The following is a 24,453-nucleotide window of genomic DNA, read 5'->3' as shown; positions in this document are numbered from 1 at the left end:
GGGTCTTGATCTTCCTTGTATCTTATAGAGAAATAACCGTTCTGCCATATCTGAACAACATCCCCTCAGCACGACCTTTTTCAGGAAGTTAAGGATTATGGACTCAATAGAGGCTTTTGGCATAATTAGTAGACAGATTTTGTTTTCTTGAGCGGGAGAAGAAAAGCTGTGGCAAAACAAAACCACCCAAACATCTTGTTGTAAAATGTGAATGACTATTTTATGTGAATTAGTTGAGTTTTATGGCAAAAATTTGGAGGAAGATCGGTGGAGAAAGTAATTTAAAGCTGAACAAAGTAATTAATCGTGGTCATCAGTCAGATAAGAGCATTTCCTTGTGAGGTTAACAAACAGCAGAGGTCATATTTGTAATAATTTGAGACAAACGTTTGTTAATTCCTTTTTATAGGGGTCTCTTTTGAATAGCTGCGCTTACCTGTAGTTTTCTTAAATAAAAAAACATGCAATGCTGTCCCTGTAGATTTACTTCGGACCTGTGCTTGAAATAAGAAATGAGATAGTAACAGGGTGGTCTCTGGAACTTGACTTCAAATTTAATTGAATGGATGAGCTCAGTCTCCTGTTTATGTTGCAAGAATCCTTTGGGAACTGAAAAATTCCCAGTGGGCATTGGCCTGCAGCACAAGATTCCCCATACTTTATTTCGAGTTAGTAGTCTCTCTTGGAGAGGCCTAATGTTGTTTGGGAATTGGTAAGTGCTGTACTCTGATAGGAGGTCTAGGAAATTTGACAAAGGTCCCAGATCTCCCAGAATGCTGTCCATTTGGTCTGTATCAATTGTCAACTCATGACAGCTGAGCAGGTGCAGGATTGGGCAAGACATTTCTGATCCTTGCTCCTTGTTAACATGTAATGAATAGTCAGGTAGGCTGAGACAACTACTAGCAAGTACCTGGTGTTTGTAGAACTCCAGCCACTCAATTTGGGGTTCTGATGTATTGTTTGGGGGATCCACAAGTTTTAGGTTATAGGAGATCTCTTTCTTTCCTTCTGTTATAACTGTATTGGAAAGGTTTCTTTTTAAAAAAAAATCTGTTAAGAATATATTGCTGCAAATAGTATTAATTAATTCTGCCTTCTCCAATTATACTTGCGAAATAGTTTGGAAAGAGGAGGAACCATCAAGTTTTGCTTACATTTGTTGAAGATTGTCAATCACAATCTATTAAGCACTTAAGATGTTGAGCAACATTTTCATATAAAGTTCTGGAAAAGCTCAGCAGGTCTGGCAGCATGTGTGCAGAGAGGAATGAGATGTAATGTTGCACGTCAAATATTCTTTAAGTGGGTTCATTATTTTCAACTAGTAAAATGAATGATAAAAAAAAATGAATGGGCTTAATGTCCTTTTTGTAAATGTTTGATCTGTTAGGCCAGTGAGATTCCTTTAACTTTCACATCAATGATATCTTGGTAAATTGCAGTAGTGAGATCAGCCATGATTGTATCGAATGGCGGAGCAGGTTCAAGGGGTTGGATTGCCTACTCCTGCTCCTAGTTCTTATGATCCCTATTCCCTGTCCATTCCTCTTTGTGTGGTATAATGGCCAGTGTTTAAGCCAAACGTGAGTTCTCAATTCAAATTCATAAAAGAAAAGAAGTCAAACTGTTGTCCAATTAAATATCTAAATTTATTTCATCAACCCATTTGGTTCTTTGGCAATTTATTTTTACTTTTAAGTATAAGCAGTAAGTAATTTTAAAAAGTTCAATGTACACCTACAGCAACGTGGTTTTTCTCCATCTTGGTTTAAAGGGTAACCTAAAATGCTTGTAAAGTTTCAATGAGTTGTTGCTGTGTTGATTTTTTTCTCAAATGAATTTAATGGACAGCAAAGATTAGGAATTTGAATGCTACGATTTGTTTAAAGGGCAACAATGGATCCTCAAGCTTACATTTTATCCAGCGACCACTATGCTGCCAAACTGGCTTCACCCTTTCTATTTCACCTTAAGTTAGTGAACTCTGACTGACTATTTTGAGGTGACAATGTACTGATGCCTTGCTTGTTCCAATACATTAATCTTCTGAATGATTTGAATGTGTGATGTTAATTGTCATCAATTATGTTTGATATTCCAAAGTAGATGATGATAAATATTTATTTAGATGCCATTTTTTTCCCACAAGATTTGAGGGTTGGTAGTATCTCATTCTTGCCCTAATCTGATTCCACCAACCCCCTCAAAATATCCACAATTCTTCTTGTAAATTCATATTCCTTGAATATTACAACACTGAACCATCAATAGGAAGCCTGGCATAATGTTTGGTTAAATTTGATCAATGAAATAAATCTTTTGAACAAAAATGTCAAGCTCTTGATCAAGTGTCACTTGGTTAAACAGTGCCCTCTTACTCCCATTTCAGCAAGGATGAGAAACTACGTTAAAACTTACCTTCGCTTTGTTTAGTGTTGAGATGAGTATTGGCTGCTCTGGATTTAACTGCATTTATATGTGCACCTGCATTACTAACCTATCTTAACAACATCCATTCAACCACTCTACCAAACTGGATTCACTACACATTTATCCTGCCATTTTAAATGGGGATTGTAAAGAGGCAATCACTTTTTTGCATGTTTGTAGCATGCGTTGAGTGCAGCTTTGAAATTAGAAAGGGGGCTAAAAACAAGTTTGGATTTGTCCATATAAACGAATAAAGGCAGTTTAACATTTTGTTAAAATTAAAATTCTAAATTTTATTTCCTTTTTGTTTGTCAAAATGATCATCTGCAGAATTGTGGTGCAGAATATGTAAATTTGACTGATTTGTTTCTGCAAATATTTCTGACTGGTGTCACGTGCAGGAAGGTCCACTTGCACACTTCCCTGAGAAGCACGTCGGTGGCAGCATAACTGAGCAAGTGTGCACTGATTAAACCGAGGCTGCTTTCACAGGGTAGACTGTATCGCAGGTGGATGACATTGCACTGAGTTTGAAAATATTTGCACAAAGTGTTTGAATCTTTTTAGAATTCTGGACCATAATTGTGTGTTTGATTATCTGCCAAAAGCTTATAAGCATGTTCATCTAACTCATCATAGTTCTCCCATTTCCCCATGTTTTGTTCGTGACTTTTGGATTTTTCTTTTTTTATTTTTGTTCCATTTGAATTTTGGGTTTAATTTTAATTTTGGTTGTTTTGGGGCATTTTTTGGTTTTTTTTTAAAGGATGCAGACTCTGATAGTGGGGATGATTCAGACAAGAGATCATGTGAAGAAAGTTGGCGATTGATAACGTCCTTGAGGGAGAAGCTACCTCCCAGCAAGCTGCAAACGATTGTAAAAAAGTGTGGCCTACCCAGCAGTGGGAAAAAACATGAACAGATCAAAGTTTACCAGATTCCCAAACGCCGTAAAATTACCAAAGACCCAAAATGGGTGACCTTTTCAGACCTTAAGATCCAGGCTGTAAAGGAGATCTGTTATGAGGTGGCTCTGAATGATTTCAGGCATACTAGGCAGGAGATTGAGGCACTGGCCATTGTTAAAATGAAGGGACTCTGTGCCACGTATGGGAAGAAGGATCCCAATGAGAGAGATTCTTGGCGAGCTGTTGCGAGAGATGTGTGGGACACGGTTGGTGTTGGGGAAGAGAAGATTGAAGATGTGATCCCCGCTGTGAAAGCCCCGAGTGATGTGGATGACCTTAAGTGCCACGTGGACAAACTGGAAAACATCTTGCAAGAGGTGAAGAAGCAGAACAACACAAAGGAAGAGGAGATAAAAATTCTTCGCAGTAAAATGTTGCAGATGGAGAAGGTCTTGCCATTGATTGATTCGCAAGAGCAGCAAGGGAAGTCTCCCTCTGGCAACGGCAGCAGTAACAGTGAAAGTAAAAGCAAAGCTGGCTCCGTCAAAGAGGATGACATCAGCAAGGATGAGCGTGTCTCAAAACTGATGATGGAAGATCCGGAATTCCGGCGTGGCCGTTTGCGATGGATGAGGCTCGAGCAAATCCGACTGAAAAATCTGCAGCAGCAGGAGATTACAAAGCAGCTGCGTCGGCAGAACGGGCCACACAGATTCATCCCGCCCCAAGACCGCAAGCTGCGGTTCCCTTTTAAGAGCAACCCCAGTCACAGAAACTCCTGGAGCCCTGGGACACACATCATCATAACGGATGACGAGGCGGTTGAATTTGTCGTCGAAAGGAATTCAAAGGAAACTGGCAGGACTGAGGGAGAAGCCATTGAAAATAATGACCGTGGCCAGCCACGTTCCTGGCGTCCTTATGGGTCAGGCAGAGGGCATAACCCAGGCAACAGACAGCACCACAAGAACGGGCAGCAGCCCCGCTTCCGCAGCAACTCTTTCAGCAATGGTCAGCAGCGTGGTTTGCATCGGCAAACTTCAAACTCCACCGAATCTTTGCAATCGTCTGACGGTCGTCAAACGCCAGAGTCCCCAACATACCATCAGAGACGCAACCATCAGCGGCCACACTACAACAGCGGGTCCCATGAAAACTGTTTCCATGGATATGAGTACAGTAGAACTGATAGATCATGCTACAATCACTTCACCACCCCACCAAGAATGCGGCGACAATACTCAGCACCAAATCTTAAAGCACGAGAAACAACGGTGTAGAACCAATCACTGGAATAAGCCCATTTCTTCCCCACCCTCCACGCCCCCCCTCTTCAGAGATCCAGGGTGCTAAAGTTGACATTGTTTGATTAATTCACCTTCCCACATTGTAAAAATCCAAACTGCATCATGGCCAGATTTTTAAAATTCATTTAACAGTTTTTGGAAGCTAAAATTTATTGTACTCCTGTTAATTTTAGTTATCTAATACACTATTTATGAGCCATCTTTGGCGTTAGTTTTTGAAAATTTGCAGCCTAATTGAAAATGTACCAAAAGATTTGGAATTGAGAATTGAAAAATGTCAGTATATCTGCTTTGTTCATTTCTAAAGTTAACTATATGACACTAAAGCTTGATTTCTGATTTTCCAATTTCTCTGAAGTTAAGCTGCATATAAAAATTCAAGTGTGGCAAAGTTAATGGCAATGGATGGGCAGAACAGGTGCAGTTAGCATTTAATATTGATCATGGATTCAAACATTGGCTGAGATGCACATCATAATTTTATCTGTTAATATATTTTGTGAAACCAATTTGGTCCAAGTGTTAAACTGCCATTTATGATTTTTGGGTGCGTCTCCCTCAACCCCCCCAAGATTTCCCCTCCCGCCTCCCACCCCCCCCATCCTCCCCTTCCTCCCCTTCCTTTCCCCTATCCCTCTGTAGACAATTTTATACGTCTGCTTCATTACTTTGCCTGTTTTAAAGGTTCAAATTGTGTTTCATTTTTTAAATGACAGAAACCCAATAGTATTTTTTTTGCTGGGGAAAGCAGTTTAGACCACTGACCAATTTGATGAATTCCTCTAAATCCTAACAAGATGGTGCAGTATTATTATATTTGACGTCCGTATGATATATCCCAACTTATTTTAGAATAGTTTTCAATGCTTTTCATTTAGTGGAAGTATCTGTTTGCTAGGTTCCTTTTAAAAATCTTGTTTAACATTAAGTTAATCCCCACCCTCTGGAGTTGTGACCCTTAGCCATTTTACACAAATGTTTTGCAATTTTAAGTGAGTTAAATTTTTGATTTGAGGTATCTCTGGAGCAAATTGACTAAGACGAATATTGCATTTCAAAGTTTTTAGGTTTGTTCAATTTGCAGATAACATTTGAACAGTTAGGAACAAATTAGCTTCTATCGGCGTGGCATGTGTGAATGTCTGTGAATGTGTCTTGGAAGGTTGGGGAGAGACTGACAGAAAGGAACTGTAAACTAACAATTGTGTTTTTTCCACTTGCAAGAAGCTCTTAATAGATATCTCACTGCTTTATTTTAGCCTAAACTTGCTACAGGTATTATTTATCATTTTCATAGGGGAGCCAGTGCAAATAATTAAAGTAGTTTCTCCTTTTGATGTGTATCATTTGTGTCAGAAGAATTTAATTAAGTATCTAATGGTCCCCGAACTCCATTTGCATTTCGTATTTTAAACATTTGAAAACTGCACTGTGTGCTGAAATGTTAGACGTTTCTATTTGACTAACAAATGCAGGAATTAAATCGTTCCAACGTTATTTACTTCCTCTTATAAATTTTAACCAATTGAATATGCTTAAGTAAAGCTTCGTCTCAAAATACTGGGTGGTGGGAGAAATATTTCAAAATAGAATAATTTCAGAAGTAGCATTTTTAAGATTACTTTCAGAGATTGGTAGTTTGCATGTGAACTTCTTCAATCAGAGTGGTGTAAAGCTTGGGATTTTTAAAAATTCGTTTTTGCATCCACTTTAATGGCATTGCATTTTTGATAATTATGTTCTTTTGCTTGATTCCTGAAATTAGGGATTGTGAACAGCCCAAATGATGGGTACTCTGTAGGGGAAAGGAGTTAATCAGTTTTGATTTGGCTTGATTGGAGTGATGCACAGGGTTGCTTTGTCCACAGTGGAAGTGCCCTCAATTTAATTGAATTTTTTATCAGCATACTATAATTTCCTTAATTTTACATATAATTAGATGCTTTATATATAAAAAAAATACACTGCAGCTTCTGCCTCAGTTCATTGAGTTTCAAAAAGTCAAATCTTGAACATTATTCAGCCTTTTACACTCTGGAAGCTTTGAATTATCGTTTCAAACCCTAGGGTATCTTTAAAAATTAGGCAAGTTTTATTTTCAATGGAAGCCCAAACCTTTCTCTTGGGAAATTTGTTTCTGCATCGTTGGATCTGATTTAAATATTTAACTTCCAAGTAATTGATTGCTGAGTAATGAATATGAATTTAAATAAGGATCGTGATCTACAAATGAATTGTATTCTCAAAAACCGTTTCTCCAGGGTTTTTGCAATACCTTAGTCAGTGAAGGAAAATGATTACGTGTGGTGTAATGACAATTTCACAATGCATTGATATAAATTGACCAGCTTCTGAAATGTATAGTTTTTGATTTTTAGTTTACAAGCATTTCCGAGTGTGCTACATAGTTAGATATTAACCATCTGGGATAGTGCAGTTTCATTTAACTAACCTGTCTAAAAACTTGATGTACTTTGATTCATCTATGCATGTGTATTCTGGTTGTTTGCAAAGACATTGAATTTTGAAATAAGTCTAAGTGCCACAGTGCCTCAAACTACACGTTGACCAGTGCCTTTCCAGTATAATGTCTCATTAATCTCACTCACAGGGTATCTTATTTTTTCGCATTACTGTTACATTTTTCAATATGTCGCTCTTAATGCATTCTACTAATTTTATTTCATTGATTTAGCTGTACTTGAATAACAAATGTTGAAACACACTGCAGAATGACTTTAAGGAAATGGTGCTAGTCTGTTTCTTGAGCTGAAAAAAATGGAAGTAAATCACATACGACTCTGGGACACTTTACCTTCCTCTGGATGGTTCATTGTGTGCTTTTAAAATGGATCTCTGTGGACATCTGTTAAATCAATTTTTTTATCATTGAGCCTCAAGAATTAACTAAGTAAAAGATAACATCCAAACTTGTTTTATGCAAGGCTAGTTTCATAAATTTGTGACTTCCACAACTTTTGGATTTGTAATAACTGTGGTCTGACTGATGTATCTGTATTCAGTTTCACTTTTTTGCCTTTTCTAGCTGTTGTACTGTATGTCAGTGCCCAGTTCAAATCATCTGAGAAGTTGTAACAGTTTCAGTCAAATAAAGAGCCAAGCCTTCAAGTTTCTGGTGGCTTTTCTCAATAAATCGCCTTCACCCTCACCAGGCATGGTAGAAAACCCCCTCACCCCAACCCCCGTACTTCATATTAATCTTAGACGTCATACATAAAATAAAGGAGCTGATTTCGGCCATTTAGCCCATCAGGACTGTTCCACCATTCGATCATGGCTGATATGTTTTTCAATCCCATGCTCCTGCCTTCTCCTCGTAACCCCTGATCTCATACTAATCAAGAACCCATCGATCCCTGTCTTAAATACACTCAATGACTTGGCCTCCACAACATTTTGCGGTAATGAGTTCCACAGATTCACCACCTTCCGGCTGAAGAAGTTCTTCCTCATCTCCGTTCCTAATGGTCATCTCTTCACTCTGAGACTGTACCCTAGCATGTCTCGTGTCCACTGTATTCAGGTCTTTGAGTATTCTGTAGGCCCTGATGAATAATTAAGAATTAAAAGAAAAACTGCCAGGAATGAAAGGATCTAATCTGTGAAGGATTTCCTTTACTTTTGACGACTGATTACACTTGGAAAGTGCTAACCATCAATAAATTTCCAAAAATAATTGTTGTTGATAGTGTTAGAAAAAAATGGTTTGTCACTGTCTTGCCAAATTGACTATCATGCAAGGATTTCCCAGAACTAAAGTTTGCTTTTAACATTCAGGATGCGAGGTGTCTACATTTTTGTCATCAGGTAGTGAATAACTGGATATATGTTTCTTTTACTTTTGGACATGAATTTTTCTAATGTATGATAGACTAGCTGTGCTCCTGGGTTCTGGGAAAATGGTCAAGTCAAGAAATTACTGTGTAAATTGGGGAGGCAGTGGTCTAGTGGTATTTTCCAGAGATCCGGGTAATGTTCTGTGGACCTGGGTTTGAATCCTGCCACGGCAGATGGTGGAATTTGAATTCAATAAATATCTGGAATTCTGAGTCTAAATGATGACCGTGAATCCATTGTTGGGAAAATCCATCTGGTTCATTAATGTCCCTTTAGGGGAAGAAAACTACCTGGTCTGGCATACATGTGACTGCAGACCCACAGCAATGTGATTGACTCTTGGCTGTTTTATGGGCATTTAAGGACGGGCAGTACCTGATGGCCGAGCCAGCAACATCATCATCCAATGAATGAATAAAAAGTAAGGAATGATGGAGAACCACACAGCTGTGTTACTCTGGTTCAATCTTCAGATTATCCAAATTGGCTTCTATCTATTTCTTGAGTTTCGTTTTGAATGGAATCGAATTGAAATAAAAATTAGGAGTGCAACAGCGCTGAACTGGCCCCAGTCAAAATTATTCTTGTGACTTTGGCCTTGGAGTAATAATTATTTAGATTGCCGTTATGTCTGTATTAAGGTATTATTTGGAAATCTTCTTTAAGTTTACTGATTTGCTAGAAACAGACAGTGAGTTGTTTTGGCTGAACAGTTCATCTCCAGACAATTTAAGGATCCCTCAGAAGTAAAGTTTTCACAGACTGAAATGAGGAAATAGTTTGCTTTTTTGTCAGTATTCAATGGCCATGGTATCCAATCTCATACGGGAAAATTAACTGCTCAAATCAAGAGTAAAATTTTAAGTGGACGAAATGCTAAGTATCCTTCTAAAGAAGCTATAAATTTGAAACTTGCCCCTATACTATAGGATATCTGAACCATATAGTGTGAGACATTTTGATAGTATTTAAAAAAACACGTTTTCTTTTTGCTTCTTTTTAAATTGCAGCAAAATAATAAAAAAGAAAATACTAAGTGTGGGTTACACTGAAATTCTGCTTGTGTCTGGAAATGAGCAAAACAAGGATTGAGCTTGCATCAATTTCTCCATCCTAAAAAAAATTAACTAGCCTTGTAGCAAACTGTTTAAGTTCTGGTGTAGTCAGGTAGAACTGGAATTATTACAAGCATTTTAAATTGTAGTTTTCCAGCATTTAAAATATTCCACTGTGGAGTTTCCATTTTATTGTAATGATAGTACTGGTATCCTAAATGGCAATATTTAAACACTCCCATCTTATAATAATTCTTATAAATACAGAAATTAAATAACCTACATATGGCAAATGAAGTTCAAAGCAGATAAATTGAAGTAATAATTTGGTAGGAGCATGCAGTAGTCACTTAACATTTGGAAGGTTCAAGTCCATGTGAGGGAAAGGAACACTGTGATACCTGACTCTAAATCTTAAAAGTGCACCACGATTTAACATAACCATAAAGAATGCAAATCTCATTCTCGAGTTTCATTTCCAACGGAATAGAATTGAAATAAGAATCAGGAGCTGGAGGAGGCCATTCAGCCCCTCGAGCCTGCTCCACCATTTAATATGGCTAGGACACATTTTCCTCATTCCTGAAGAAGGGCTCATGCCCAAAACATCGATTCTCCTGTTCCTTAGATGCTACCTGACCTGCTGTGCTTTTCCAGCAACACATTTTCACCACCATTTAATATGATCATGGCTGATCTCCTTTTTAGCCTTAACTCCACTTTCCTGTCCATCTTCCATAACCCTTCAGCTAATTAAAAATCTGTTTATCTCCTCCTCAAATGTATTCCGTGTCCAAGTATGCACCGTGATATAGGGTCATGAATTCCTCAGATTCATGATCCTGTGAGAAGTAATTTCTCCTCGTCTCTGCTTTAAATCTGCCAGCCCTTACCCAAAGCTATGATCTCTCATTCTAGAAAACCCCATGTGAGGAAACGTTCTCTCGACACCTACTTTGCCAATCCCCTTTTGCACCATATGTACTCAATTAAATGTCTTCTCATTCTTATAAACTCAAGTAAATGCCTAAACTGCTCCACCCTCTAAACCCCTCATTTCTGGAATCAATCTCGCAAACCTCTTCTGAACGGTCTTAAGTGAAGGGGGGTTGCACTGAGCCTTATAGGATATTGATTAGACTAGACTTAGGGTACTGTATGTAGTTCTGATCATTGTCACACAGAGAATATAGTCATAGAGAAGTATAGCACGGAAACAGACCTTATGGTCTCCACCTCGTTTATGCTGATCAGATATCCTAAATTAATCTAGTCCCATTTGTCAGCGTTTTATCCATATCCCTCTAAACCCTTCCTTTTCATAGCCCCATCCAAGTGCTTTTTTGTGTTGTCATTGTACCAGCTTCCTCTGGCAGCTCATTTGATACATGCATCACCTTTTGTGTGTAAATGTTGCCCTTTAGGTCCTTTTTAAATTTTTTCCTTCTCACCCTTAACCTATGTCCTGTAGTTACAATAGACAATAGATGCAGGAGTAGGCCATTCAGCCCTTCGAGCCTGCACCGCCATTCAATATGATCATGGCTGATCATTCCCAATCAGTATCCTGTTCCAGCCTTATCTCCATAACCCTTGACTCCACTATCTTTAAGAGCTCTATCCAATTCTTTCTTAAATGAATCCAGAGACTGGGCCTCCACTGCCCTCTGGGGCAGAGCATTCCACACAGCCACCACTCTCTGGGTGAAGTAGTTTCTCCTCATCTCTGTCCTAAATGGTCTATCCCGTATTTTTAAGTTGTGTCCTCTGGTTCGGCACTCCCCCATCAGCGGAAATATGTTTCCTCCTGCCAGAGTGTCCAATCCTTTCATAATCCTATACGTTTCAATCAGATCCCCTCTCAGTCTTCTAAACTCAAGGGTATACAAGCCCAGTCGCTTCAGTCTTTCCGTGTAAGGCAATCCTGCTATTCCAGGAATGGTTCTGCCACCTCCCCCAACCCAGGGAAAAGACATTGTCTATTTATCCTATACATGCCCCCCATGATTTTATAAACCACTATAAGGTCACCCATCAGCCTCCGACTCTGGAGAAGTTTACAAAGAATACACCAAAAATGCCATAGGTATATGTATCAAGAGAAGATTGACAAACTGGGTCTATTTCTCCTGAAAGCAAAAAGGCAGAGGTGAAACTTACTTCAAAATCTCAAGGTTCTGACAGAGTGAATGCAGAGAGTACCTTTCCTTTCACAGGGAAGAGCAGAATTAGAAGCCATGAATATGAGAGAGTCAACAGGAAACCCAATGGGGAATTCAGAAGATGTTTTGTTACCCAGTGACTGGTGAAAATGAGTAATCCACAGCCTGAGGAAGTGGGTGAAGTGAACAAGATGGTTGATGTATATAGGTGGCTAATTAAGTTCCAAATACAAGCAAATGGTTGCAATACTAGATTAGATGAGGAAAGAGTGGAATGTAATCGCTGGAATGGGCTTATAGGGCCAAATGGCCTTGTTTGTGCTGAATATCTTGTGTAATCCTATGGTAAAATGGTATCTTATAGTGTTGCAGCATTCACATGAGCTTGGATAACATACGGATGTGGTTACCATGACGCTTGTTACTCCCCTGAGAGTGTTGGTTTCTGCAGAATGCTACCTCAGCGGGACAGGTTAGACTTGTCCCCGGGGCGGTCCTTCTCCTGGGCGTTTGTGGTCCCATGACCTCATTGACCTCTGGTTCGAGCTGGGAATAGACTGCAGCCCTGACAAACACAGAAACAAACAGGACAAACAGATGAGGCACATAAAGGGCAAACACAAGCCAGATGGGCGAAACAGCAGGGCCCCTGTGAATTTTCCACAATCTATGAATTTATAAGTGAGAATTTCATACACTCTCTCCTGTCTTGCGGGAGCCGCTGCTGATCTGTCTTTCCCCTGGCTGGATCAGGCACGTGGCTGCTCTTCCAGTCGGATCATGTGTCTGCCTAAATGGGTACAATTTGGGAACTCACCGGCCTGCTGCTCGAGCAGGATAAGCCAGCTCAGTGCCGAAATGCTGCTGCATTAGATAATAATCGTGGCTACTTCCCCAAGACGTCCAACCCTTTGTAGGTCTGACCCGTTGGGACAGAGCCAGCCGGCAGGTCCAAATTGGGCACAATTTAAAGTGTCCGGTTCGTTTACCCTGCTGAGAGATGCAACACCAAACTGTCGGAGAATTGAGCCCAACTGAACAGAGACCATACAAGCCAGATCGGGTGATATTGACGAGCTGTTTATTACAAGCGATATTGCTGGCAGAGAGATTGACTGACTGAGTGACTGACTGACTGACTTGGCTAACATAGAACTGACGGTCTGTGCAGGTAGATCAAGGGTTCTCTTTCCCCAAGCAGTGGGCACAGGCAGTTTTATAGGGGTACAGTCACATGGTGTGAATTACAGTACAATCAAGAGTAAAACGCAAGCAGTGGGAGGACAGTCAGCCGTCCGATAGCAGCAATCCGTCCATGATTGAGTTGGGAGATTCTGATCCTCTGTGAGAGTAGGTGCTAATGTTTCCCCAACTGGCATCAATGGGTTTCCATTGTGGTTAGTCCAGAAGTGAGGGACCATGGTGCTTTTCAGTCTGAGCACCCTTTGCGGAGTTCGTGTGTGAGAGGAGTGAGGCTGCTCTGAGGGCTGCAGGAGCACTTGTGCTTACTGAGGGATAGGAAGTCTGTTGTCAGGCTGTCTCAGGAAGTGTACTCCCTAGTCTGGATGTGGCTCGAGTCATCTCCTGTTTGCTGCCTAGTATTTTAGTTAGCCTGTTTGGTCAAGGCTGAGGCACTCTGGGTAGTTTCCTTGTGGCTTAGGCTGACATGGTTCCTTATGCTCTTTGTGACCATGCTGTGGGTGGACAGGGATGCATACAGAACTGGCTCAAAGGTAGAAGACAGAGGGTGGTGGTGGGGGTATGTTTTTCAGACTGGAGGCCTGTGACCAGTGGAGTGCCACGAGGATCGGTGCTGGGTCGACTGCTTTTCGTTATTTATATGGATGAGAGTATAAGAGGTACAGTTAGTAAGTTTGTAGATGACACCAGAATTGGAGATGAAGTGGACAGCGAAGAAGGTTACCTCTGATTACAACAAGATCTTGACCAGATGGGCCAATGAGCTAGAAGTGGCAGATGGAATTTAATTTAGATAAATGTGAGGTGCTGCATTTTGGAAAAGCAAATCTTAGCAGGACTTATACACTTAATGGTAAGGTCCTAGGAAGTGTTGCTGAACAGAGACACCCTGGAGTACAGGTTCATAGCTCCTTGAAAGTGGAGTCGCAGGTAGATAGGATAGTGAAGAAAGCGTTTGGTATGCTTTCCTTCATTGGTCAGAGTATTGAGTACAGGAGATTGGTTAGATCGCTTTTGGAATATTGCATGCAGTTCTGGTCTCCTTCCTATTGGAAAGATGTTGTGAAACTTGAAAGGGTTCAGGAAAGATTTACAAAGATGTTGCCAGAGTTGTGAGGATTTGAGCTGTAGGGAGAGGGTGAATCGGCTGGGGCTGTTTTCCCTGGAGCGTTGGAAGCTGAGGGATGACCTTATAGAGGTTTATAAAATTATGAGGGGGCATGGATAGGATAAATAGACCAAGTCTCTTCCCTGGGATGGGGGAGTCCAGAACTAGTGGGTGTAGGTTTAGGGTGAGAGGGGAAAGATATGAAAGAGACCTAAGGGGCAACCTTTTCACGCAGAGGGTGGTATGTGTATGGAATGAGCTGCCAGAGGATGTGGTGGAGGCTGGTACAATTGCAATATTTAAGAGGCATTTGGATGGGTATATGAATAGGAAGGGTTTGGAGGGATATGGGCCAAGTGCTGGCAGGTGGGACTGGATTGTGTTAGGATATCTGGTCGGCATGGGCGAGTTGGAGTGAAGGGTCTGTTTCTGTGCTGTACTTTTTTGTGACTATGACTACCTGCATTGACTGCCTGCAGATTGTGCATTTTTTGAGCAAAATAGAATGTATGTGCAAATATAATTCTGCAAATACAAATTAGTCATAGACTAATGTGTGCGTGTGTGTATGTGCATGTGTGTGTGGAGGGTGTATGTGTGTGTTTGTGATTGAGAGAGGGACTGTGTGTGTGTGTGTGTTTTTGTTGGTTTGTTTGTATAGTCCAGTGGGGTCACCTGTAGTGTGACATAAACCTGTGGTCCTGGTTGAGGCCATTCCCATGGGTACCAAACTTGGCTATCAGCCTCTGCCTGGCCACTTTGTGTTGTTTCCTGTCCCGAAGTCCACCTGGGAGGATGGTCACCCAAAGGTCCGAGGCCAAATAGCCCAGACTGCTGAAATGCCAACTGGGAGGGAACACCCCTGCCTGGTGACTGTTGCGCAGTGTCCATTTATCCGTTGTCATAGCGTCTGCTTGGTCTCACCAATGTACCATGACTCAGGGCATCCTTGCCTGCCGTATGTGAGATAGACAACGTTGGCCGAGTCACATGAGTACCTGACACGTACATTGTGGGGTATGGGCCAGGCGCAGGTAGGTGGGAATAGTTTAGTTTGGGATTATGGTTGGTATGGACTGGTTGGACTGAAGGGTCTGTCTCTATGCTGTATGAGTCTAAACTGTTCTACCAAACAACATTTTGTGTATTTGTACCATCTTCTTTGTTTGTTTGACTCACAGTATGTCTAATTTAGCTTGCATTTCTTGAATTAAACTGTGCTTGGCGCAGGTGATGGGTTTTACGAAGGAAACTGGAAATTGAATTTGGAGTTGGGGAGGAAGTAGTTGATGGAACTGCTGATGGAGGCAGGCCATGTTACAAAGGTGCTGCATTTACCAGTGGATACATTGTCGGTTTTGAAGCTAAGTTTCAAGTTGAAAAGCTCGGTGAAATTTCACCGAATGGATCAGCAGGTGCCTGAGTAGGGAAGAGGGGCATGATGTGAACGTTTTAATTGGGGCTCCAGATAATAACTCTGATCTGAGATGTTCAGAGGGAGGATATTCTGATACATCAGTGTTGAGATATTGAATGCGCAGTCTGAGAGTGCAAAGGTATTCATGAGGTTTAGAGAAGTTGAACTGGTTAGCATCTGCATACGTGGAGGTAGACTGGCTGGAGTACTTTGAATAGTTTTTGTACCCTTATGTAAGGAAAGATATTATTTCATTGGAAGTGGTTCACAAGAATGATCCCCTGTATGATGGGTTTGTCTTATGAGCAAAGGTTAAACAGGTTGGGTCTCTATTCACTGGAATTTACAAGAAAGAGGGGATCTTTATTGAAACAGGATTCTTAAGGGTTTTGACAGGCTAAATGCTGAGATGTTTCCTCATGGGAGAGTCTAGGACCAGAGGGCATAGTCTCAGAATGAAAGGGGAGCCAATTTAAGAATGAAATGAAGAGAAAGTCGTTCTCTGAGGGTTGAAAGTCTCTGGAACTCTTTGCCATAGAGAGCTGAGGGATTAGATACTTCTATATCTTTAAGGCTGAGAGATTCTTCTACAGTCAGAGAATTGAGGGTTGTGGAGAAAGCAAAGTGGTCATGAGGAATGCCCGATCATGTTGAATGACCCTGTTCTTATTTCTCATCGTCTTATGGAGCCAATACTTAGTGTCTAGCAGAGCTATGTGAGTGCTGGAAAGCAACCTGATTTGCATTTAGATTTCATCATGTTGACATCAGATTTAAAACACTTGAACTTCGAGAATAAAGTGAACTCTTTAAGCCTGTGATTTTATGACTGTGTTTTATGTATTTAAAAAAAAACACAATTGCCATCTCTGAATGACTGCTTGCTAGATGCTGTCTGGTAAATAGAACATTGTCACAAGGTAACATTTGAAGGTAATCTGCTTTCTTCTCCCTCGGGTACGAGCTTTGATTCTCTGTATGTGTGGAATGTGAACATAATGAGAAGAGTTGTTGCAGTTTCTTTGTAACCAGTAGTAAGCCTGTTAAAATCAGTCCATCAAATTAATTGAACAGCTAATTGTGTCAATATCAGAAGTTCTTTCCAAGAAAAGTACATTTGCATTTTGAAAACCAGGACATTAAAATGACCTCCAATTTGAAACAGATACAATTCTCTAATACCTAATTACATTTATCCTTGTCAGTGAGCTATTGTAACATTTAAAATGCAAAACTACTAAAATTACCATAGTCAGTAATTAACTCTGCAAGTTAATTAATGTGATAAAGCTACAGTGGAAATTAGCTTTCGTTTTCACTAACCCTGAGTATGATCCAAAACTTCTGGTGCCTCAATTGCTAATAGTAATGCAGCTTAATAACACAGCCATTCCCTTTTATCATTGAGAGGATGCTGTTATACAAAACTCGTACTACTGTGACTGTAAATGGGTTGGTTATCATTGATTACACCACATCCACCTTTAATTTCCTTTGAGAATTTTAAGGAGAAATGTATTCATCAGAGTGATTCATAGTCATAAATGTGCTAACCTATGCTGTATTTATTTTTCAGTTAACCTCTTGTATCTTATTGCGGTTTTGCTTCAAGGGGCTATGTTGAATTAACTTTCCACTCTTGGATTTCCCTTTGGGCATTTCTTTATGAAGTCTAAACCCAGAAATGAGGGAGGAACCCACCGTTTTATAGATATTGATAATGTTAAAAACTATAAATTTAATCAAGCATTTCTGATTCAATTTTTCATGCTTTATATGCATCTAATTGCACTGAAAGAAAAATTAGGATCCTGTATTCAACTCTTAGCTCAGTCTTTTCAAGATTAATTGAAAGAAAACATCTACTTTAAAGTGCAAATCAAATCTTGGTTTTTGCAGCAAGATATGTTATTCATGTATCAAATGCAATGACCTGTGACCTTTTGAACCCCTGCCACCACAAAGTCTTTGACTTATAGAGCCTTGTTGGCCCTCTGCACTTGTCCTTTCTTCTACACGTCTTCTGTCTTTATTGCCAGGACTATGAAAGTAAGCTCGAAGCTTTACAGAAACAAGTGGACACCCATTCACTCGCTGCAGAAACAACTGAGGAAGAGGAGGAGGAGGAGGTAGAAGGTGATGTATTTTGGTTGACCATGATTTCTTCACAGTGACACTCTCAGGTTATTAGGAAGATCTCCTCCGATTTAAAGCATGAAAGGATTTAAGTGAATCCAGGTCCCTGTTAATCTATTGGGATCCATTTCAAAATGTGACCAAGCAGTAGGTGATAAAATATGACCACTATACACTTGCTTGACATCTTCAACAAAGCAAGATAAAAGGACTCACTTAAAAAATGGAAGAGGAGGATGGAGCAGGAAATGAAGGGGAGTGTCACTGTTGATTTAAGATGTTTGATTATATCACTCTCCTGTGTTCTTGGTTTGCACTCATTCTTTTTCTGTTCTGAGAATATCTTGGTAAATTTTATCAGTACTATATCATGGAGGTCTTTGGTCTTTCAACAAAACTTTACGCAGAGGCACTTCTGCCTCACAGCACCAGTGACCCAGGTTCGATTCCACCTTTGGGCAACCGTCCATGTAGAATTTGCAGATCCTGTCTGCATGGGTTTCCTCCCACAGTCCAAATAAACAAGGTCTTTTCCCTGGGGTGAGCGAGTCCAGAACTAGAGCACACAAGTTTAGGGTGAGAGGGGAAAGATTTAAAAGGGACTTAAGGGGCAACTTTTTCATGCAGAAGGTGGTGCGTGTATGGAATGAGCTGCCAGAGGAAGTTGAGGCTGGTACAATTACAGCATTTAAAAGGCATCTGGGTGGGTACATGAATAGGAAGGGTTTGGAGCTGGTCAGCGTGGATGATTGGACTGAAGGGTTTGTTTCCATGCTGTACCTCTGTGACTGTATGTGTAAATTAGATGGATTAGCCATGGGAAATGCAAAGTTACAGGGATAGGGTGGGATGCTCTTTAGCGGGCCCGAGTAAACTCAGTGGGCTGAATGGCCTGCGTCCACACTGTAGTGATTCTATGACGCTAGTCTTTTAAATGACTAACCAAAGTTCAGAGCACTTGAGCAATACACTAATGGACTTAGTCTTGTCAACTTTCCCTTCAGTCATTCAGTAGAATGTTAGCCAAGTTTCAAAGATGGTGAGATCCTGTTGAGTGAGATAGGTGGCACGTTGTTCAGCTGGTCAGTCTGAAGGATGGATAGCGATCACCACCTTGCTGCTTTTGTGCGAATTGTTCAGTGGCCTTTTTTATTCCTCAAAAGTTCTGGCATCATCTTACCCAAATCTGCAATAAGTGTTCAAGAAGGCAAATTGAATTTTGGCCAAGAATGAATAAAAAGTTAGGTCTTGGTTTATTCGGAGTTTTGAAGATGGAGAGATGATCTTATTGACACATGCATGATTCTGAGGGATCTTGACAAGATAGATGTTTCCACCAGTGGGGGAGTCTTGAACTCGGGTTATAGCTTTGAAGAAGTGGAACTCATTTAAAGTTGATATTTCTTCTCCCAGGTGGCAGTCCATATCTTGAATTCTCTATCCCAGAGTGTTGTGGGATTTAAAGAGGAAATAGACTTTTGAGATTTCAGGGAGTTGAAGGTTACGCTGAGCTGGCATGAAAGAGGAATTGAGGCCTGGGGAAGACCATCCATGAGCTTGTTGAATGGTGGGGCAGTCCTTAGGGGCCAAAAAGCCTACTCCTATTCCTTGAGTTCATTTGTGACAAAGGCTTTTTAACCAGAGATAGCACTGATGTTCTATCCAGTAGTCAGGTGCAGGAACAGTATATTGTTACTAAACCTGTTAATGCTATCTCTCAGATGGTGAAATCTTCTACACACACCTCCTGTGTTGCTGGAGGATGTGGAAGTGCAGTGCCAATCTCTGAAAACTGTATGCAGTTGTTCCCTGACTCCTTGAAATATTCGCGCATACTCCAGGGGATGAGATGTGGTCTGTGATATATCGTTAGATGCACTGAACTAATACCCTCTTTATCCTTTCCAACATTGGATAAGGGCATTCCCATTTGGCATGCTGCTCCTGTTTCTTAATGCATTTGTTTCTCGAAGTAGTGGTCAAGATGTGCACAGTTTGAGCAAAGTTGAGATTTGAGGTTCAATGTGCCACAATTTTGCTTTGCAATTGGAAGCAATGCAGTTGCAGAACACTGCAATGCAAAAGGTCTTGGCTGGTATTTGTGTCTGAAACTGAGAAAGCTTGCACATAGCAGGGAATCAGGAAGGTGAATGGAATGTTAGCCCTTATTACAAGGCGGTTGAAGTATAAAAATAGGGAGGTATTACTACACTGGATCATGTGCTGTTGAGACCACATCAAGAGGACAATGTGTAGTTTGATCCCCTTATTTAAGGAAAGTGGAGGCAGTTTAGAGAGGGCTCAAGAGGATGATCTCTGGTATGGATGGCCAGATGTGCAAAGATTAAACAGGTTGAGACTCTACGTGCAGGAGTTTAGAAGAATGTGGTGATCTCATTGAAACCTGTAGGATTTTCAAAGGGCTTGGCAGGATGCTCCCCTCATGGGAGAGTCTGGGACCAGAGAACATAGTCCCAGAACAAACATAGGTGGTGGAGGGGTGCAATTTAACACCAAGATGAGAGGAATTTCTTCTTTTGAGAGATGAGTGCCTTTGGAACTCCTTGCCACAGAGAGCTGTGGGGACAAAGACCTTACGTATATTTAAAGCTGAGATAGATTCTTGACCACTAGGGAAGTCTAGGATTATGGGGAAAGGGCAGGAAAGTGGACATGGGGAATGTTGGATCAGCTTTTGAGTGGCAGGGCAGGCTAAATGGCTTATTCCTGTTCCTATTTCTTATGGTCTTGTGGAATAAGGTATAGATTTGGTATTGCACATTGTGAGTCGAGGAGGGGTGTGAGCAAAGTGCTTAAGGGCTATAGAATTATGAGGGAAGGCAGGGGGTGCAATACTTAGTGCCTTTCTAAAACCCTTTGAATCAATCAGGGGCAGGAAGAGGTGAGTTTGGCCCTTCTGTTGGGAGGTCACTAAAGGGCATCATCTCACTTCTGTAAATATACCCCCAGTTGTGTTGTTCCCATGACATGTGCAAGCTGCCCAGGAAAAATAGCTTCAGTATGGACTGGGACGATAGTGGGGTGGCTGTTGGCCCACAGAGGGTGTCTCTAAGAAGTCTCTCTCTCTCTCTGCCTCTCCCTCTGCCTCTCTCTCTGCCTCTCTCTCTGCCTCTCTCTCTGCCTCTCTCTCTGCCTCTCTCTCTCTCTCTGCCTCTCTCTCTCTTCCCCGCCCCCCTCCCCCCTTCACAGCCACCCTCCCCTCTTCAACCCCCCCTGCCTCCCCTTCAATAAGATGCCAGGAATCCCCTCTTTCCCGTCCTTTTTGAAGGACCGGTCTAACTAGGCCCCAGTGAGCCCCAGGCCTGCCTTCATTCCAGAACCATCTCAGCCTGTGACGTTAATGGAGGAAGCTGTAGTTGGCTAGGATGGAAGAACAGCTGGTTCTTATAAAGTCAAATGGTCGTGGAGATTGTGTCTCAGCAGCCTCCCTCCATAAAGAGGAGAGGCCTTCTCACTGGGCAGTTAATTGCCTGATGATCATGCAAGAGGCTTTCCAGAAACAGCTGGATTGACCCCAGTTTTTCAACCAGGGGGCAGAGTTCCCACAATAGCTTTGAATCTCCGCCCCAAGTGTCTTATCAAGAACTTATTTTCAATAGAATAGTGCAACCTCTCTTTTTTTAAAGAAAAAGTTCAATTGGATTGAAGAGAAAAAATGTTATTGACCATGGAGTTCCTTCTTAGTACAAATTTTATAAATTGTTGACGTGATTATCAAAATTGTTAACAGGATTTAAATGTTTTCCTTTTGGAAAAGTTCTGTTGGGTTTAAGAGAGAAAAAAAAATCATTGACCATGAAGTTCATGCCTAATAAATATTAAATGAATTATTGATATGTGATTGCAAAAATTGTTAGCAGGATTTAAGTGTTTTCCCTTTGGACTTGTCTTACTGATGATCTGACTGGTTTCTCTCCATTATAAGCTGTGATTTAGAGCATGGTTCAGCTTTGCACATTCTCCTGTAAAGGCTTATGTAACACCATTCCAACCAGAATTTCTGGACCCTGCTGTATCTTCATGCTTCAAAAATCCAGAACTATCCAACACAGTCCAGCTTGTGAGGGTAGGGAGCACCTCAGGTTGGAGCTGGCCTGAGAGTCACTACACTGGAGAAGAAACTGATATGAAAAAAAACTATTTTGTTTTCCTGGCAGTCTGAGTCACACTTCGATCAGGTGATAGAGGCTCGTGGTAGAGGGTTGTTTTTCAGACTGGAGCCTGTGACCAGTTGTGTGCTGCAAAGATCAATGCTAGGACCACTGTTTTTGTCATTTATCCAAATGATTTGGATGTGAATATTGGAGGAAGGTTAGAAAGTTTTCAGATGACACTAAAATAGATGGGGCAGTGGACAGTGAAGAAGATTGTTTCAGAATACAATGGCATCTTGATCAAATGGGCAGATGGGCCAAGGAGTGACACATGGGATTTAATTTAGATAAATGTGAGATGCTGCAGTTTGGTAACTCACATCAGGGCAGGACATATGCGCTTAGGTGGTGAGTGTTACAAAGTGAACAAAGTGACCTAGGGATGCAGGTTCATGGTTCCTTGAAGTAGATAGATTAGTGAAAGATTGGTATATTTGCTTTTTGATCAGTTCATTGAGTATAGGTGTTGGGATGGCATGTTGTGGCTGTACGGGACATTAGTTAGGCCACTTTCGGAATATTGCATTCAGTTCTGGTCACCCTTCTATAGGAAAGATGCAAGTCTTGTTTAGGTGTGGAAAAGATTTACAAGAATGTTGCCAGGGTTGGAGGATTTGAGCTATAGGGAGAGGTTGAATAGGCTGGGGCTGTTTTTCCCTGGAGCGTTGGAGACTGAGGGGTGACCTTTATAGAGGTTTATAAAATCATGAGTGGCATGGAGAGGGTGAACAGTCAAGGTCTTTTTTTTTCCCCCAGGGAAGTGAGTCCAAAAGAGGAGGGCATAATTTTAAGGTGAGAGGGGAAAGATTTAAAAGGGACCTAAGGGGTAATCTTTTCATGCAGAGGGTGGTGCGTGTATGGAATAAGCTGCCAGTGGAAGTGGTGGAGGCTCATAAAATTACATTTAAAAACATCTGGATGGGTATATGAATAGGAAGGTCTTAGAGGAATATGGGTCAAATGCTGGCAAATGGGACGAGATTAAATTAGAATATCTGGTTGGTATGGTCAAGTTGGACCAAAGGATCTGTTTCTGTGCTGTACGACTCTGACTCTATCTGCTATTTTTGTGTTAATGTAATCTTCATGATGTAAAATTCTGACCAATTTTTAAAAAAAATATAACTTCCTAGCGAAAGTGAGCAGGTTTGGTTTTGATATTAAATAAAAGTGAGACCGGGGACTCTGGGGCTGCTCTCTTGTTAGAGAGATATGACTGGTGGTTTAACCTGAGGGTCACCACACCTCCAGCGAGAAGGAGAGTTCTTCAAGGTAACCTCAGCAAGTGCAGGAATTCGACCCACACTGTTGGCATCACTCCACATCACAAAGCAGCCATCCAGCCAAATGAGCTAACCAACTAAATAGAGGCTTTGGTTCATAAAGAAATTACACTGGTGCTGGTGAGAGGAGGTGGTTGGGTTAAAGGCCTTGCTCTCAGATAATCCAATCAACCTGCATGCTCTTGGATATATGCCAGAAAACAAGAGTTTTATTGAAATGCCATCTGGAACCATTTTAAAGGGGTTACCATCAATGATACAGTCAGAAACTTCAAGCTGAAATGTTTGAATGGTTTCCAGTACCTGGCCATGAGTGACCATTGATAGGTTTCTGTTCTTCTCTGAATCTTGTTTTCCTTTGTAGTGCCCTGGACCCAACGTGATTATGAGCTGGCAGAGTGGGCATTCAGGAAATGGAAGTATCACCAGTTTACATCTTTGCGTGACCTACTCTGGGGGAATGCTGTCTATCTAAAGGAGGCTAATGCTATTAGTGTTGAGTTGAAGAAAAAGGTACTGCATGGCACTAATGTGTAGTAACATAATTCCCTGGTTAACTTTTTAGTGTCTATTTCTGAATTTTTCTTATGTCTTTGGTTAACTTAAATCCATTCTAGCTGAAAATGTGTTGCTGGAAAAGCGCAGCAGGTCAGGCATCATCCAAGGAGCAGGAGAATCGACGTTTCGGGCATCAGCCCTTCTTCAGGAATGAGGAAAGTGTGTCCAGCAGGCTAAGATAAAAGGTAGTGAGGACAGATCTCCCCCAAGTCCCTCGTCCCTACCTTTTATCTTAGCCTGCTGGACACACTTTCCTCATTCCTGAAGAAGGGCTGATGCCCGAAACGTCGATTCTCCTGTTCCTTGGATGATGCCTGACCTGCTGTGCTTTTCCAGCAACACATTTTCAGCTCTGATCTCCAGGATCTGCAGTCCTCACTTTCTCCTTAAATCCATTCTAAACTGGAATCTGTTGTTGACTGCTGAGGAATACTGGGAGAAAGTGAGGACTGCAGATCCTGGAGATCAGAGTCAAAAAGTGTGGTGCTGGAAAAGCACAGCTGGACAGGCAGCATCCGAGGAGCAGGAGAGTTGACACTTCGGGCAATGGAATAGTGAGGGGTAAGAGAGAATAGGCAACAATCGAATTGAAAGGTGGAGTAGGTTGAAAGGGCTCTATGATATACTTCAGCTACAATGTCCAATGCTTACAATGTAATATAACTATCACATGTAGCACACACCAAACCTTAAAGACCATCTTTCCACAGTTTTTTACAAATTAACACTTATTAATTTTACAGTATGGATTAATATTCATGGCACACATTAGAAAGAATCATTTGACCTAACTCGCTTCTGCCAGATTTATAAAAGAGTGTTTTGTCTCAAAAGAAAAGCGAAAAATTGAGGC

General features: G+C 41.1%; 1 protein-coding gene across 25 annotated transcripts in view; it reads left to right on the top strand.

Moving 5' to 3' along the window:
* Positions 1-24,453, top strand: part of kif1b (kinesin family member 1B) — a 218,619-nt gene that overhangs the window by 119,254 nt on the left and 74,912 nt on the right. For 23 of the 25 annotated variants that reach the window (XM_072586092.1, XM_072586091.1, XM_072586095.1 and 20 more), the window contains 2 exons: positions 17,488-17,584; positions 23,407-23,555. In XM_072586092.1, the coding sequence (XP_072442193.1) occupies positions 17,488-17,584; positions 23,407-23,555 (246 nt within the window). Of the gene's footprint in view, positions 1-3,199; positions 8,484-17,487; positions 17,585-23,406; positions 23,556-24,453 lie in introns of those variants that run through there. The other 2 variants (XM_072586098.1, XM_072586093.1) reach the window with 2 other exon arrangements.

This window comes from Chiloscyllium punctatum, chromosome 16, assembly GCF_047496795.1.
Source record: "Chiloscyllium punctatum isolate Juve2018m chromosome 16, sChiPun1.3, whole genome shotgun sequence".
In the NCBI taxonomy this organism is placed as follows: Eukaryota; Metazoa; Chordata; class Chondrichthyes; order Orectolobiformes; family Hemiscylliidae; genus Chiloscyllium; species Chiloscyllium punctatum.
The sequence above is the reverse complement of the archived record's forward strand: the minus strand, read 5'-3'. Positions and strand labels throughout refer to the sequence as shown.